This window comes from Chionomys nivalis, chromosome 10, assembly GCF_950005125.1.
Source record: "Chionomys nivalis chromosome 10, mChiNiv1.1, whole genome shotgun sequence".
Lineage (NCBI taxonomy): Eukaryota > Metazoa > Chordata > Mammalia > Rodentia > Cricetidae > Chionomys > Chionomys nivalis.
Genome location: NC_080095.1, coordinates 9,213,073 through 9,228,511, shown reverse-complemented (window position 1 = coordinate 9,228,511; position 15,439 = coordinate 9,213,073). Strand labels below are relative to the sequence as shown.

Genomic DNA, 15,439 nt, shown 5'->3' with positions numbered 1-15,439 from the left:
TTATTGTACTCCTGTGCAGGCATTTGATTGACTTGTAAAGAACTGTATTACAAATATGGCCTTCACATCATGTAAAAGTATCTGAGCATTGTGCACATGTAGTCTCCTTAGTTAACCCCTTAACAAATATGGATATTATCATCTTTTAAACACATGGAGGTGGAATTACATAGGTGTAATGTAGAGGACAGTTTAATGAACTTCAGTGCACCTCACCATCAGTGAATTCATTTATCATGATTACATGATGATAAAAGTCATGACACTTATTACCTTAATGACTGTTCCTGTGAAACTATCTCATATTCTAAACAAAACAAAACAAAACACTATCTTTCTGCAATTCTTTCAAGCATAAAAGCAATGTTCCAAAAATTTAGTGTGATATTGATTCATCAAGAAAAAGATAAGGGAGATTCTTCAGAGGATGGCATACTTGGCTAAAGAACCTTATCCTATCAGTACTGAAAATCAACACTATGCAATGTGTATGACACAAGAGATGTCCTAATAATTACAACCCAGATCTCATAGCAGTATTGGTCTTCCCTTTGAATGATTTTCTCAAATCCAAATTTAGAGTAGGTTTTACTGTGGAAAATATACAAACAATGGTAGCTATTAAACAAGTTCCATTTTAAACAAACTCTAGGTATACTCTTATCAATAATGTGTACCAGCCTTTCTTGAAGTATAACAGCAAGTCAGGATAAATGGGAGGAAATAATTCATGTAAGGAATACTATGGCTAACAGAACTCTTGTGTACCAGAGAGAACATGTTAGTGATACCATGGATATATTAAAACATCCTGGGACAGGACAGATTGCTATAAGGTAGAATGATATAATAATTCAATCCCTGAATGATATAGGGTGTCAAGTGAACTTCTTGGTCACAGATGATGCATTGTAGATAGAGCCAGTCATCCAACATCATTGGAAAATTGTGCCAAAGAGGATGAAAAAATAGCCCTATTCAACATCAATATTTTATGTATTAAACTTTATTGTAATATCCATTTAAGAATGAACACATATTCTGTTTGTCTTTCAGGGTCTTGGTTATCTCACTTAGTATGGTTTTTATAGTTCTATCCACTTGCCTATAGTTTTCAGAACTTCATTTGTTTTTTTACTGCTGAGCAGTACTTCATTTGTGTAAATATAAATTTTCTTTACACATTCTTTGGTTGAGGTGCATCTAGTTGTTTCCATATTCTATCTATTACATAATGCTGCTATGAACATAGTTGAGTAAATGTTCTTATGGTGTGATCAGTTTGGTTGTATCCCAGAGATGCAGGGATGGTTCAACTTACATACATAATAAAGTCAACTTATAACAAAATGCCATGCCACATTATTATAAACTGAGAAATTCTAGAAGTAATTCCAATTTTTACTTAAATTCAATTACTTCCATTAAAATTTAGATCTCTGAAAATAGCTCTGTAAAAAATATTTTCTACTGCTGGGGAGGATAAAGATTCTGTTTCCAGAACATACTTGACAGCCACATCCGGAAGGAACTAATGTTCCTAGTTACCAGAGGCCCACTTCTGTCAAATGCATACACCAGACCCATATGTGATATATAAATACAAATACAGAAACGCACACACACACACATATATACATATATATATATTTATATATAAATATGTAATAAAATCTACTTTTAAAATGTCAGAAATCAGACAGACCTATCTATTACATGAAATATCTGTCAAGATGTTTGTAATCTTATATACAGGAAAATATTTGATAAAGAATCTAAAAGGATACTCTAGAAAAAATCCAAATTGATACTATTTTCAGAATAAAAGACATTATGCCTAGAAATACATTTTTGCCAGAAAATTCTAGAAATAATTAACACATTAAGCAAAATAACATGAAATAAAATGAACTTAAAAATTAGTTGTCTTTCTGTATACTAATAATAAGCCTATTGAAGAAGGATAATAGAAGAGTCTCATTGACAATATTCTTCCAAAACTTAAAAAATCCTATGACTAATGCTAAAAAAAGGGTTATGATAAAAACTCTAAGCTCTGAAAAGTGTAGGATAACTTAGAAGATGGAATGATCTTCCTTTTTAGTAGATTGGTAGAATTAACTAATACTATAAAGATGATCATTCTATCAAAGAAATTCAGAGATTAAATGCAATCCCATTCTAAATCATCATTACATTTTCTATGTAATAGAAAACCAGAAATTGTCTAAAGGTTAATTGGGAATCACAATTGAACTGAGATAGCATAAGCAATCTTGAGTTTACAGAATGTTGGAGGGATTACTGTATCATTTTTCACATCATAATTTGCTATGGTAATAAAAGTAAACTGGGACTGGCACAAAAATTGTTGTAGATAAAAAAGCAAGCAAACTGGAAAATACAAACATGAATGTCTGTTAAGTATAAACACCTGATACTTGACAAAGGTTCCAAAATTGCAAATTATAAAAAGTTATCATCTTCAAAAAATGTTACTTTAAAAATAATACAGATATTTTGGAGATCAGCCCTCTGTTAGATGCAGGGTTGGTGAGGATCTTGTCTTATTCTGTAGGCTGCTTATAGTTTAGTCTTATTCTGTAGTTTAATCTTGTTGACCATGTCCTTTACCTAACAGAAGCTTTTCATTTTCAGGAGGTCCCATTTATTAATTGTTGATCTCAATCTCTGTGCTACTGGTGTTATATTCAAGAAGTGGTCTCCTGTGCCAATGTGTTCAAGGCTACTTGCCACTTTCATTTTTTTATTATTATTAATTAATTTATTTAATTATTAAAGATTTCTGCCTCTTCCCCACCACCACCTCCCATTCCCCCCTCCCCCAATCAAGTCTTCCTCCCTCCTCAGCCCAAAGAGCAAGCAGGTTTCTCTGCCCCTGCATCTAACAGAGGGCTGATCTCCAAAATACATAAAGAACTCAAGAAACTAGATTTAAAAACCAAAATAATACAATTTAAAATTGAGGTACAGATCCAAACAGAGAATTCTCAACAGAAGAATCTTAAATGGCTGAAAGACATTTAAGGATTGATCAACATCCTTAGTAATCAAGGAAATTCAAATCAAAACGACTCTGAGATACCATCTTACACCTATCAAAGTGGCTAAGATCAAAAACACTGATGACGCCTTATTGACGAGGGACTGGAGTAAGAATGCTCCTCCACTGCTGGTGGGAGCGCAGACTTGTACAGCTGCTTTGAAAATTGGTATGGTGGTTTCTTAGAAAATTGAGAATCGCCGGGCGGTGGTGGCGCATGCCTTTAATCCCAGCACTTGGGAGGCAGAGGCAGGCGGATCTCTGTGAGTTCGAGACCAGCCTGGTCTACAAAAGCTAGTTCCAGGACAGGCTCCAAAACCACAGAGAAACCCTGTCTCGAAAAAGCAAAAAAAAAAAAAAAAAAAAAAAAAAGAAAGAAAGAAAGAAGGGAAATTGGGAATCAATCTACCTCATGACCCAGCTATATCAATTTTAGGCATAATACCCAAAGGATGCGCAATCATATCACAAGGACACTTGCTCAACTATGTTCATAGCAGCATTATTCATTATTGCCAAAACTAGAAACAATCTAGATGCCCCTCAACTGAAGAATAGATAAAGAAAATGTGGTGCATTCACCCAATGGAATACTAATTACTCAGCTGTAAAAAAAAATAAATATAAATAAATAAATAAAATAAAAAAACAATGACCTCAAAAAAATAATACAGATAGAGAATAAAAGAAAATAGACTCATAGAAAATGGATAAGAGAAATAAATATTAAACCTGAAATACTGAACTGTTGGAAGGAACAGAGACAATACACAGCAAATTGTAATAGTAGGAAAGAATCTTATGGACACCACTACATGCCAAGGAGTTTGGGACAAAAACTTGACAAGCAGGACATCATAAAACTAAATTGCTCTTTCTGAAAAATTACATAATCAATTGAATAAAGGGAAAGCCCACAAGGTAGGAGAAAAAATTGGCAGCTGTATATTATCATATAGAAAATAAACAAATTAAAACACTAGGAATCAAAAAGATTGATATTTTAAAGAAGATTATGCTCTTACCAGATATTTGAAGAAAAAGAAAAAATTATGCAGAAAAAATGTCTCAAGAAAAAGTAAATTGTCTTATTGGTATATCACATTTCAAGAGGATAAAATTTCATAAATTTTTCCAAATAATTTTTTCTACTTTTTCTATAGGCATATAATTTAAATGGTTTTTATGTAGTTATAATCCAGTTAAAAATTAAAGATAGCTTAGGAGTTGCAATGTGGCTCTTTCCTTCCCTAAACAAAAACATGTTTTTTAAAGGAAATTCCAAAGTCTCTGTCTCATGTCAGAAAAGCATATGGGAAAGAAGAAAAACAGATATTTAAGCACTGTTTTGCTCTCAGTAAACTCATAATACTTTGCTTTTTATTGACTCTTTACAGCTTTTTTTTAAGGTATGCTTTTTGTAATTGAAACCTATAAAGCTTTGTATCATGATATTTTCATATGGAGTAATAACTAAATTTAGACAAAGACTTCATTAAGCTTCTTGTATATGATTTGGGATTGAGTCTCTACTAGTTTTCAGCCTTGAACCATAAGCAGGTCTAACAGGTCTTTTAATATACAAAAGAAGGAAAGGGTCCCAAAACGGTGATTTCTTCCAGGACTATGGTAACACCACCAAGATGAAAAATACCACCTAAATATTGTTTTTGAATTACAAACTTGCACTGAACAATTTTGTGGTGGCTAGGTGTGATGATTCAGTCTAACAGACTGAATCGTAGCTAAAACATAAGACAAGCACTGCACTTTCCATTACACAGAAACTAGACAAAATATGATACAGCTACCTCTATCAGGGCTTGATAATCAACCTAAGTTTTTCTTTTCAGGATCCCCTAAAGATACCATTGAACCTAGACACCAGGAGGCAAATTTAAGAATATGATACCCACTATGTTCATAGCAGCATTATTTGAAATAACAAGAACATGAAATTATCTCTATTCCATTTGATGTTGGCTGTTGGCTTGCTGTATATTGCCTTTATTATGCTTAATTATGTTCCTTGTATCGCTGCTTTCTCCAAAACTTTTATCAAGAAGAGATGTTGTATTTTTTGAAAGCTTTACCAGCTTCTAATGAGAAGATCATGTGATTTTGTTTTTAAGTTTGTTTATATGGTAGATTATACCGACAGATTTTTGTATTTTGAACCATCCCTAATCTCTGGGTTGAAGACTATGCTGTCATAGTGGATGATTTTTTGATATGTTTTCGAATTCTGTTTACTAGTATTTTATTGAGTATTTTTGCATCTATGTTTATGAGTGATATTAGTCTCTTTCTTAGTAATAGCTTTGTGTGGTTTGGGTATCAAGAAAATTTTAGCCTCATAAAAAGAGTTTAGGCATGTTTCCTCTGTTTTTGTTATGTGGAGCAATTTCAGGAGTACTGGCATTAGTTCTTCTTTGAAAATCATGTAGAATTCTGCTCTGAAACGATCTTGTCCTAAACTATTTTGTTTGGGAAACATTTGATGACTATTTATATTTCTTTAGCACTTATAAATCTATTTAATTCGTTTATATGGACTTAATTTAATTTTGGTAAGTGATATTTATCAAAAAAAGGTCCATTTAAATTTTTCAGTTTTGTTTAATACAGGTATTCAATATATGACCTGATGATTCTCTGGATTTCCTCTATGTCTGTTGTTATATCCCACTTTTCATCTCTGATTTTGTTAATATGGATATTCTCTCTCTGCTTTTTGGTTCATTTGGATAATGGTTTGTCTATTTTAGTGATTTTTTTGAAGAAACAACTCTTTGTCTCATTGATTCTTTGCATTGCTCTCTTTATTGCTATTTTATTGATTTCAACTCTAAATTTGATTACTTCCTGTTATTCAATCATCATGGAAGTGTTTGCTTCTTTTGTTCTAGAGTTTTCAGATGTTCTGTTAGCTCACTAATGTAGGATGTTTTCACCTTCTTTATGAATTTTGGTGCTATGAAATTTCTTCTTAACACTATTTTAACCGTGTCCCATAAATTTCGGTATGTTGTGCGGTCAGCTTCATTGAATTTTATAATGTCTTTAACTTATTTCTTTATTTTTTTGACCCCTTGGTGATTCAGGTGACCATTGTGAAATTTCTCTGTGTTTGTAGGATTTTTAAAATTAGTGATGTTGTTGAACTCTAATTTTAAGCCCTGGTGATCCAATAAGATACAGGGGTTTCCCACTTTCTCTTTTATGGGGTACAGTGTGGTTGGTTTTATGATGAGATTTTTGATCCATTGGGACTTGAGTTTTGTGCATAATTATAGATATGGATCTATTTTAATTCTTCTATATGTTGATATTCAGTTATGGCAGCACTATTATGGAATATGCTTTCTTTTTTCCCTTTGACATTTTTTGCTTCTTTATCAAAAATCAGGTGTTCATAGGGATATGGATTAAATTCTGGGACTTTGATTTTTTTCCATTGGTCCTCCTGTCTGTTTTAATGACAAAAACAGGCTGTTTATAATACTGTAGCTCTGTAGTAGAGTTTTAAGTCAGGGATTGTGATGCCTTCAGAAGGTCCTTTGTTTTACAGGATTAATTTGCTACTCTGGGTTTTTTTGCTATTGCATATGAAGTTGAGTACTGTTCCTTCAAGGACTGTGAAGAATTTTGCAGGAATTTCTTTGGGCATTGCATTGAACCTTTAAATTGCTTTTTGGTAAGATTGCCACTTTTACTGTGTTAATTCCAACTAACCAAAAGCATTAGAGATCTTTACATTTTATGGTGTCTTCTTCAGTTTTTTTCTTTAAAGATTTATAGGTCTCGTCATACAGGTCTTGCACTTGTATGCTTATAATTGATCCAAAATATGTTATGCTATTTTTGGCTACTGTGAATGGTGATGTTCCTCTGATTTTATTCTCAGCTCATTGGCACAGGAGACCACTTCCTAAATATAACCCCAGCGGCAAAAAACTGAGAGAAACAATTAATAAATGGGTCCTCCTGAAACTGAAAACCTTCTGTAAAGCAAAGGACATGGTCAACAAGACAGAACAAGAGCCTGCAGAATGGGAAAACATCTTCAATAACCCAATATCAGACATAGGGCTGATCTTCAAAATGTACAAAGAAATCAAAAAATTTGTCATCAAAAGAAGAAATAGTTCTTGGCCTTGGACTTCCCACAGGGCAGGGAACCCTGATTACTCTTTGGGCTGACAAGGGAGCGGGACTTGATCAGGGGAGGGGGAGGGAAATGGGAGGCGGTGGCAGGGAAGAGGCAGAAATCGTTAATAAATAAATAAATAAATAAAAAATAAATAAAAAAAGAAGAAATAGTACAATAATAAATGGAGTACAGACCTAAATAGAGAACTCTCAACAGAGTAATCTAAAATGGCTGAAAGATGCTTAAAGAAATGTTCAATATCCTTAGTCATCAGAGAAATGCAAATCAAAATAACTCTGAGATTTCATCTTACACCTATAAGATTGGCCAAGATCAAAAACACTGATGACAACTTATGCTGGAGAAGCTGTGGGGTAAAGGAACACTTCTTCATTGCTGTTGGGATTGTAAGCTGGTACAGCCCCTTTGGATTTTTCTCAGAAAATTAGGAAACAACCTTCCTCAAGACCCAGTAATACCAGTTTTGGGTATATAGCCAAAGAATGCTCAATCGCACCACAAGGACATGTGCTCAATTATGTTCATAACAGCATTGTTTCTCATAGCCAGAACCTGGAAACAACCTAAATACCCCTCGATAGAAGAATGGATAGGAAAAGTGCGGTACATTTACACAATGGAGTACTCCACTGCAGAAAAAAATAATGACATCTTGAATTTTTCATGAAAATGGATGGAGGTAGAAAACACTGTTTTGAATGAGGTAACCCAGACACAGAAAGACAATTATCATGTGTATTCACTCGTAAGTGGTTTATAAACATAAAGCAAAGAAAACCAGTGTACAAATCACAATCCCAGAGAACTTAGACAAAAATGAACACACTAAGAGTGACATACATAGATCTAATCTACATGGGATGTAGAAAAAGTGAAGATCTCCTGACTAAATTGAAATAATGGGGACTTTTGGGGAAGGGCTATAGGGGAGCGTAGAGATAGGGAGGGGAGCAGGAGAAAATGTAGAGCTCAATTTAAAACAAAGAAGTTCAGAAAAATTCTGCACTTGGAAATCCTGCATTCACCATATATAACAATTTTTTTAAAAAGTGTCATATAGAATGGGGATGAGAGTATTTTCACTATATAAATAGTAGATGTAGGTCAAGAATGAATTATAGAATACCCTTTGAGTGGCAAACTCTACGAAAAATATCACCACCCATCAGTTTAGTCTGTGACTTCAGTACAGTATCAAGAAATCCCTATCCTATGCAGCTTATAATCAAATGCAAGGATTCCTCTAGGAATTACTTATTATCAATTGTAGGGTAATGAGACTTCTAAACAGTTGCCCAATAGCTTGCCAGTCCTCATATTGTCAATGGCCAGAGTACCCAAGCTGATAAAAAGCTTGGAATAAAGTTTCTGATAATAATACTTCAACAGGCAATGTTCTGATGATAGAAACTTTAAGGCCTTTCATGACTCTCTTGATTGCATACAACAAGTGTTATTCACGAAGAAGGAAAGTAAAGAAGGTGATTCTTTCTTGTTTCTTTTAATTATAAGAAGCTCCATGCTGAAAGTTCTAACACTTCTCATACTATTACCGATTTGACAAAACCATAGCAAAATATTGGCACAGAGGAGCATAAGACTCAGCTTATGTTCAGTATCCTTGTGTTACCCTATGTGTTTCAAAATTATGTGTTTGTATTGGAGGAAAATGTCCATTTCTACTATTTTTTTCAAACAAAACTTGCTACTTAAAATCGAAGTAAAAAAATCCCTCTAAATAACCTCCAAAATATAAAACTAATTTTCACTCTTCTTGTTGATGTCCATCTGAAATTGGTGAAAGACATAATCCAGCTTCTGAAATGTGGGGAATGAGTATAACCAAGGGCTGCTGAGGACAGAATCCCTGCTCTTACATTCAATCTCTGTTTGGAATCCCACTACTTTTTTCACAAGGCCATCGTTAAAAATGAGGATAGTTTGTAGGTATTGGTTGGCCTGGCTGGATATCCATCCAGTTCTTCATTTCTAGAAATCTTATATTTGAGTCATTAATTCTTTCTGAATGATCTTTAGGCTGTGTTTTTCCATGATGGTGACAGATATTTTCAATGGAGAGGCACATGTTCAGAACAGGTTCTGAGGGATTGCAACAACTATGCATGCTGTCCCACCTTGTTGGTAAAAGTATGATAGTTTGGAGGCTATTAATTTCAGACAATATTTATCACTCTTGGATTGTTCAAATTTTTCAGAGAGAGTTTGACAAAAATATCCCAGAATTTAATATGTTTTGTTAACTGAATGGAGTGGTTGTTCACTTAAGTGGCAGTAGAATAAGATTCCATTTACACTGTTGGTTTTGTTTTAGTTATATAAGTGAGGCATTGTGTCTCAGGGTCTATGTTTGGGTTAGAATTACATTCCTCTGATAATATTGGAATGAAATCACTAATCAATGAATAGTCTCTCAAGGTGAAGGTCCAAGTATATCTAAGCACAAACTTTTTAATTCTCTTCTATATCAGAGGTGAATCCTTCTCTTCTATACTTAAATATATTAATAATCAGTGTGAATATAAATATTTATTTGATATGATGTTTAAAATTCTACTACCAACTGATATACTTTCTTGCAAAAATATTTTGTCTTTGCAAGACAGTAAATATTGACGACAGAGTTATTATATCTATTCCCTCCTACACACTTGACACCAGTGCATACCCTGCTGTGCATTACACAGTTGGAAATACAGCAGTAGTGAAATATGGAGCCCCAAAACACAATATGTATCCTTCTGTAGGCATCCCAGCAACTGGTTTGTGTGAACAGACTAGGATGTGCTTCAACATACAGAGAGGAGTGTGTAAACAATCAAAAGTGGAATCACAGCTGTTACAGGAAAATTGCTGACATGTGAAATCTGCTGAGTTCCAAAGAGCTACTATCATTAAAACATGTTCCTACAACCAGAAAGATGGCTCTGTTTATAAAGACTTTATTCACATTCAAAATGACATGAAATACTGTCTTCAGTGACACAGTAAGAAACAAATAAATGCGGCTTAACAAAAACAACATATGTCATGATCAGAGAGAGGAATGAACCTCCATCTTCTCTATCCTTAGGCAGTTAGAAGAAAAGCCAGAGAAAACCAAGTGTTTTTCTTTCTCTGCTTGAAGGTCTAAAGTTCTTGAGATCAGTTAGAGCCGAGCTCCCCCTGCTGGTCCAGAGGTCCTCTACAGGGAGGTTTGTGTCTGGGCTAATGCTGAAGTTCCATCACTGCGCTTCTTGCACAGTAATATGTGGCTGTGTCCTCAGTGGTCAGAGAGTTCAGCTGCAAGAAGAACTGGTTCTTGGATGTGTCTCTAGTGATGGAGATGCGGCTCTTAAATGATGGGTTGTAATTAGTACCACCATTATAATTTATGTACCCTATCCACTCCACTTTCTTCTCTGGGGACTGCCTGATCCAGCTCCAGTAATCACTGGCAATGGAGTAACCAGTGACAGAGCAAGTGAGGGACAGTGATTGTGATGGCTTCACCAGGCCAGGTCCTGACTCCTGAAGCTGAATCTGGGACAGAATTCCTTCAGACAAAAAAAAAAAAAAAAAAAAAAAAAAAAAAAAAAAAAAAAAAAAAAAAGGACTCTATCAATCACAGGTTTTCAGAACCTCACATGGACATATGTATGAAGGGGGAACACTCACCAGGAAGGGCTGTCACCAGGTAAAGAAGATCAAACAGTTTCATCTTCTAGAACACACCTCCCTTTTTTCAGAGGTTGGCCTCCTGTGAGAGAGATGTGATCTCCCACAGTGAAGAAGGGGATTTAACATAGAGCTAGAAGATACATTTGCATGAGGGAAGTCAGGCTAGACTTTATAAACTGGAGATGATACTACCCTACTGGGTTTTTACAATATGGTCAACAATGTCTCTGACTTCCTACAGATAGAGTCTGGAATAAGAGAGCTTGGGTACTACACTCATCATAGTAAACACATCTTGGCATGAACCTGCATTCATATCCTAGCCCAACCTCCCTATTAAAATCTTCTTTTCCTGTATTTTTAGGTCACAACTCAGTGCCAACCTTCTGTTCACACTACATTTCCTGAGTTCTTCATTTTTGATTAGTATGCCTACACTGCTACTAATGTCATTCTCTTTTCTCACCCATGAGATGGCATTCTGATGTGTAACAATTTTTGCACACTTTAAATACGCATTATTCTCACTTGTTATTAAAAATCTGACTGGTCTACACGTGGGTAGGAAAGAATGTGCAGGAGAGTAAGACTAAGAGAATTCTGAGCAAATGAAGGGCTCAGTTAGAAGAGGTCACCAGAAGATGCAGAGGGTACAGGATGGAGGAGAGGTAAAGACAAGAGCTATGTGGCAACACACAGAATCATAGAAATGTTTTAATATTAGTAAAAGTGAGTAACAATGCAGTGATGTTTGCAAAAAATTTGATTTTTTAATTAATTCTCAGTATATGTTATTTGTTTGCAGGCAGACTGGAGAAAGAAAAGTCTGTCTACAAGTTTCCAACTTTCCTATAAAATTTGACCATTGACATATGGTTGTTGTATTGAGACCACACCTAATTCTTAATCCATCCAGTTTGTGGAATGTAAGCACATTCTGAGAGAAGCAGCTGAGAACTCTTCACACCATGGAATTGATGAAGACATCTTGAATAGTACTGAATGTCCCAAGGTCTCTCACTCTCAGAATATTATCAGGCTTTAGGTCTATGTATTTATTCCACTCTGTTACAGTAGGAAGTTTCTCAGCTCATGGCTGAGCAAGGCACTGATCTTTACATGTAGCAGAGTATTATAGGGAGTCATTTAAATATAATTTTATTTTTTAAAAGAATGATATTTATCTTTACTGTAGTTTCCTATAGTATCTATTCTCATATATTGGTCCCTCAAGTAGTATGGGTTTTCTTTTTTTTGGATTTCATTTTATTTATTTATTTATTAAAAATTTCCACCTGCTTCCATTCTTTCCCACTTCCCTCCTCCTCCCTATCCAGTCCTAGAGAAGCTAAATAAGAAGGTGAACCAAAAGAAAAACATATATTTGTCCTCCTGAATATTGGTAGTAGACAACATTGCCAGGCAAAAGTTGGGAGCATGGGGGTGGGATGGGGGTGAGGGGAGATGGGAATAGAGAATGGAGAAGGGAATGATTGGGGAGACCTTGGGTGAATGGGATGGTTGAGATGGAGGAAGGGTGGATATGGGAACAGGAAAGTAGATATCTTATTTAAAGGAGTAATTTTAGGGTTGGCAAGAGACTTGACTCTAGAAGGGTTCCCAGGTTCCAAAGAGATGTCCCCAGCTTGTTCCTTGTACAGCAGAGGAGTGGGTTTTATTTCTTTTAAAAGCAAATCAGATATTGTTGGTTACTCAAACAAGTATTTTTCTATCATTGACCTAGTATATAATGTTGGCTGGAAATCATTATAAATCAAAGGAGCTCTAACTTATCATTGTGTTTACATTTCTCCTTTAGAATCTTCTACTGTATTAAGTTTCTAATTTATCACTTAAATGGCTGTTACTTTTATCTCTTTTTCCTCTTATTCCCTTCTTCTCTTTCCTTTTCTTCCCCCTTTGATTCTCCCTTCCAACCATCCTCCAATGCATCCACTACTACTATCTATACTATTTACGTTTCTACAGGAAATATACCCTTCTCAACCTAGAAATTGGCAATTTAGAGCTTTAGTAGAGCAATCAGATTTTGTCAGGCAAAGTATCACAGCTTTATGGAGTTAAACAAATGAAACATAATAGAATGCAGCACATCTTTATAAAATTGAACAAATAACCCAAAGCATAAATGAATATAACACATCTTAAACTAATAGTCCACAAGACAGGATCATCAAGTACATCTGCAATTTGAAACAGTAAAACAACTCTTTTGATTGAAATATAAGTGACTATCCTATATACTTGTTGAATCTTCCATTACAGATCTAATAAGTTTAACGAAATGGAGCATGAACCTGAGTGCATGTACAGATAGAACAAGAAATGGGTTTCAAAGACATCTTTATTGTCCGTTCATCCATTGCTGGGTCTCTAGAATGATTCCAGCTCTTAGCTGCTATCAGAGGGTGACATTTCACAGAAATGATTTGGTTTGTTTTCAGTAAGAATCCTTAGGTGTCTTCCCAGCAGTGATACAGTTAGTTCACATGACAAATGTATTTTCAGGTTTTGGGGGAAAATCCAGATGATATTTTATAGAGACTACAACAATTCACACTCTCTCCAACTATGTATATAATTTTCCTTTCTACAATTAATCAAGAACATTTGGTGTCATTTGTTTTCCTATTAAATATCATTCTTACTAAGATAAAATCTCATAGTATTTTTCAATTTGCATTTCTCTAATAGATCAATATGCTGAAAACTATGAAAAGTATTCAGTAGTCATTTGTTTAAAATATTTAATACCCAAATGTATAAACACAGTTCATGTGTTTTCATCAGATGATAAACTTATGAAGCTTCTCCTAGCACTATTGTCTATAGAATGAACTGATTCTTTTTCTGTAAAAGACTCAAGAAAGAACTTTGTTTGTTGTGGCAACAAATCAGGGAAGAACCACCTTTATATATTTGTAATGAGTGTCAACATATACCATGCTTGGAATGCTCCAACTATATTTAGAGTGCATGATCAATTAACAAAACTGCTCAGGATTACTTGTTTGAGCATTGTGCACTGTGGTGTGATCCCAATGATGGTCAGAACAGCAAGGAAGAACAGTTAGGAAGATGATAGTGACTGAGGTTAGGATTAGAACCTGCTTATCCTAGTTTTCTCCTTTAATATGTAAGATCAGTAAAATTCTGACAGGCTGTGGAACTTGGAAAATCTTTATATTTGGGTCAGCTCCTCTGATTTCTGTCAATGAGATGCCTCTGCCATTGCCTTAACACCATATGTATAGACTCTGGGTGATGTAAAAAGTCTGCTATGATTAATTTTTTACCTCTACTGACTGCACTTCCATCACATACCATGGTGTTTATGAGCTGTTCCTTTCAACAAGACAAATGATCATATGATAAAATAGGCAAATAGAATGGGGTTTTCTGAGTGTGGTAGACATCAACACTCACAGAAAATTTCCTATCTTCACACTGCTCTATCTCCCAAAGCATGAAAATTGCTATTCTTGTCCATATAGAGCTATGTGTAGCCATGGGAAGATGGGTCTATTTTCTGATGTGTCATTAAACTTCCATGATCAGTTTTATCAAAAGAATTTCTGCATGGTACTTTTGCTGGTAGATATCTGAGGCTTTAGAGAAAATGTAGAAAATCAAAGGCACTAGCAAATCATCTAGAAAAGTAAAAGTCTTATTTATCTGTGTTTGAAGAACTCCTTTGTGTATCGAGATTTCCCTAATTTCAGCAGCAAATAATGGCATTTTTATTATTGGTGCTGACACACTTATAGACATTCACCTAAATTTGTAGCTACTATTGAGATCCATATAATCATGGTGACAGTAATATTCTCAAGCAATGAATATTTGAGACTTCAAATCATTTTTATTAAGTTTAAAAATTCAAAGAAAATATGGATATTTCTTATCTGAAAGCAAAATTTAAGTATGTCCTCATGAAAGAAAATTATGTCCTGAGCTACCAAGAAACTGTATCACACATGAATGTTGAAAAAAATGTGGCAAGACTTAGTCCTTCCAGTCTGTACCCCTTGGATACCATAAAATATCACTTAATGTACAGGGGACATGAATCAGTTGGTACAGTATTGCTTTGCATGCCTGAAGACCTGTATTCTTTCCCACCATGGCAAGACAAGTGAGATATTGGAACAGGAGAAACATAGGTTTGAGTAGTGATTTGTCTGAATGAAACTGTGTAAAAAAACAATAGAGAATAAGGAAGAAATTTTTATAATATGAAAATTTACCTAGTACAAATTTATGGTTTTATGTAGAAATATAAGTTTTTGGTCTTATATTATTAAGCTATAAAATTGCAAACCCTATTCTTGTCTTTGCATAAATTATTAAATAATTTCTTATAAGATCAGAAATACTATATGATTTGACATAGGTTGTATAACGCTTAGTATATAATAAATGTTTGCATTGAATTGAAGTAACAATCAGGCTGAGGCCATAGATCACTGATACAGTATTTCTGCGCTAAAGCCCTAAGATTA

General features: G+C 34.5%; 1 gene segment (V, D, J or C); it reads right to left on the bottom strand.

Annotated features, from left to right (window-relative positions):
* Positions 1 to 4,894: 4,894 nt before the first annotated feature.
* LOC130882772 (Ig heavy chain V region 3-6-like) lies at positions 4,895 to 10,984 on the bottom strand. The segment is given in 3 exon segments: positions 4,895 to 4,967; positions 10,492 to 10,792; positions 10,914 to 10,984. Coding segments are annotated over 3 exon segments (417 nt in total).
* Between the last annotated feature and the right edge of the window lie 4,455 nt (positions 10,985 to 15,439).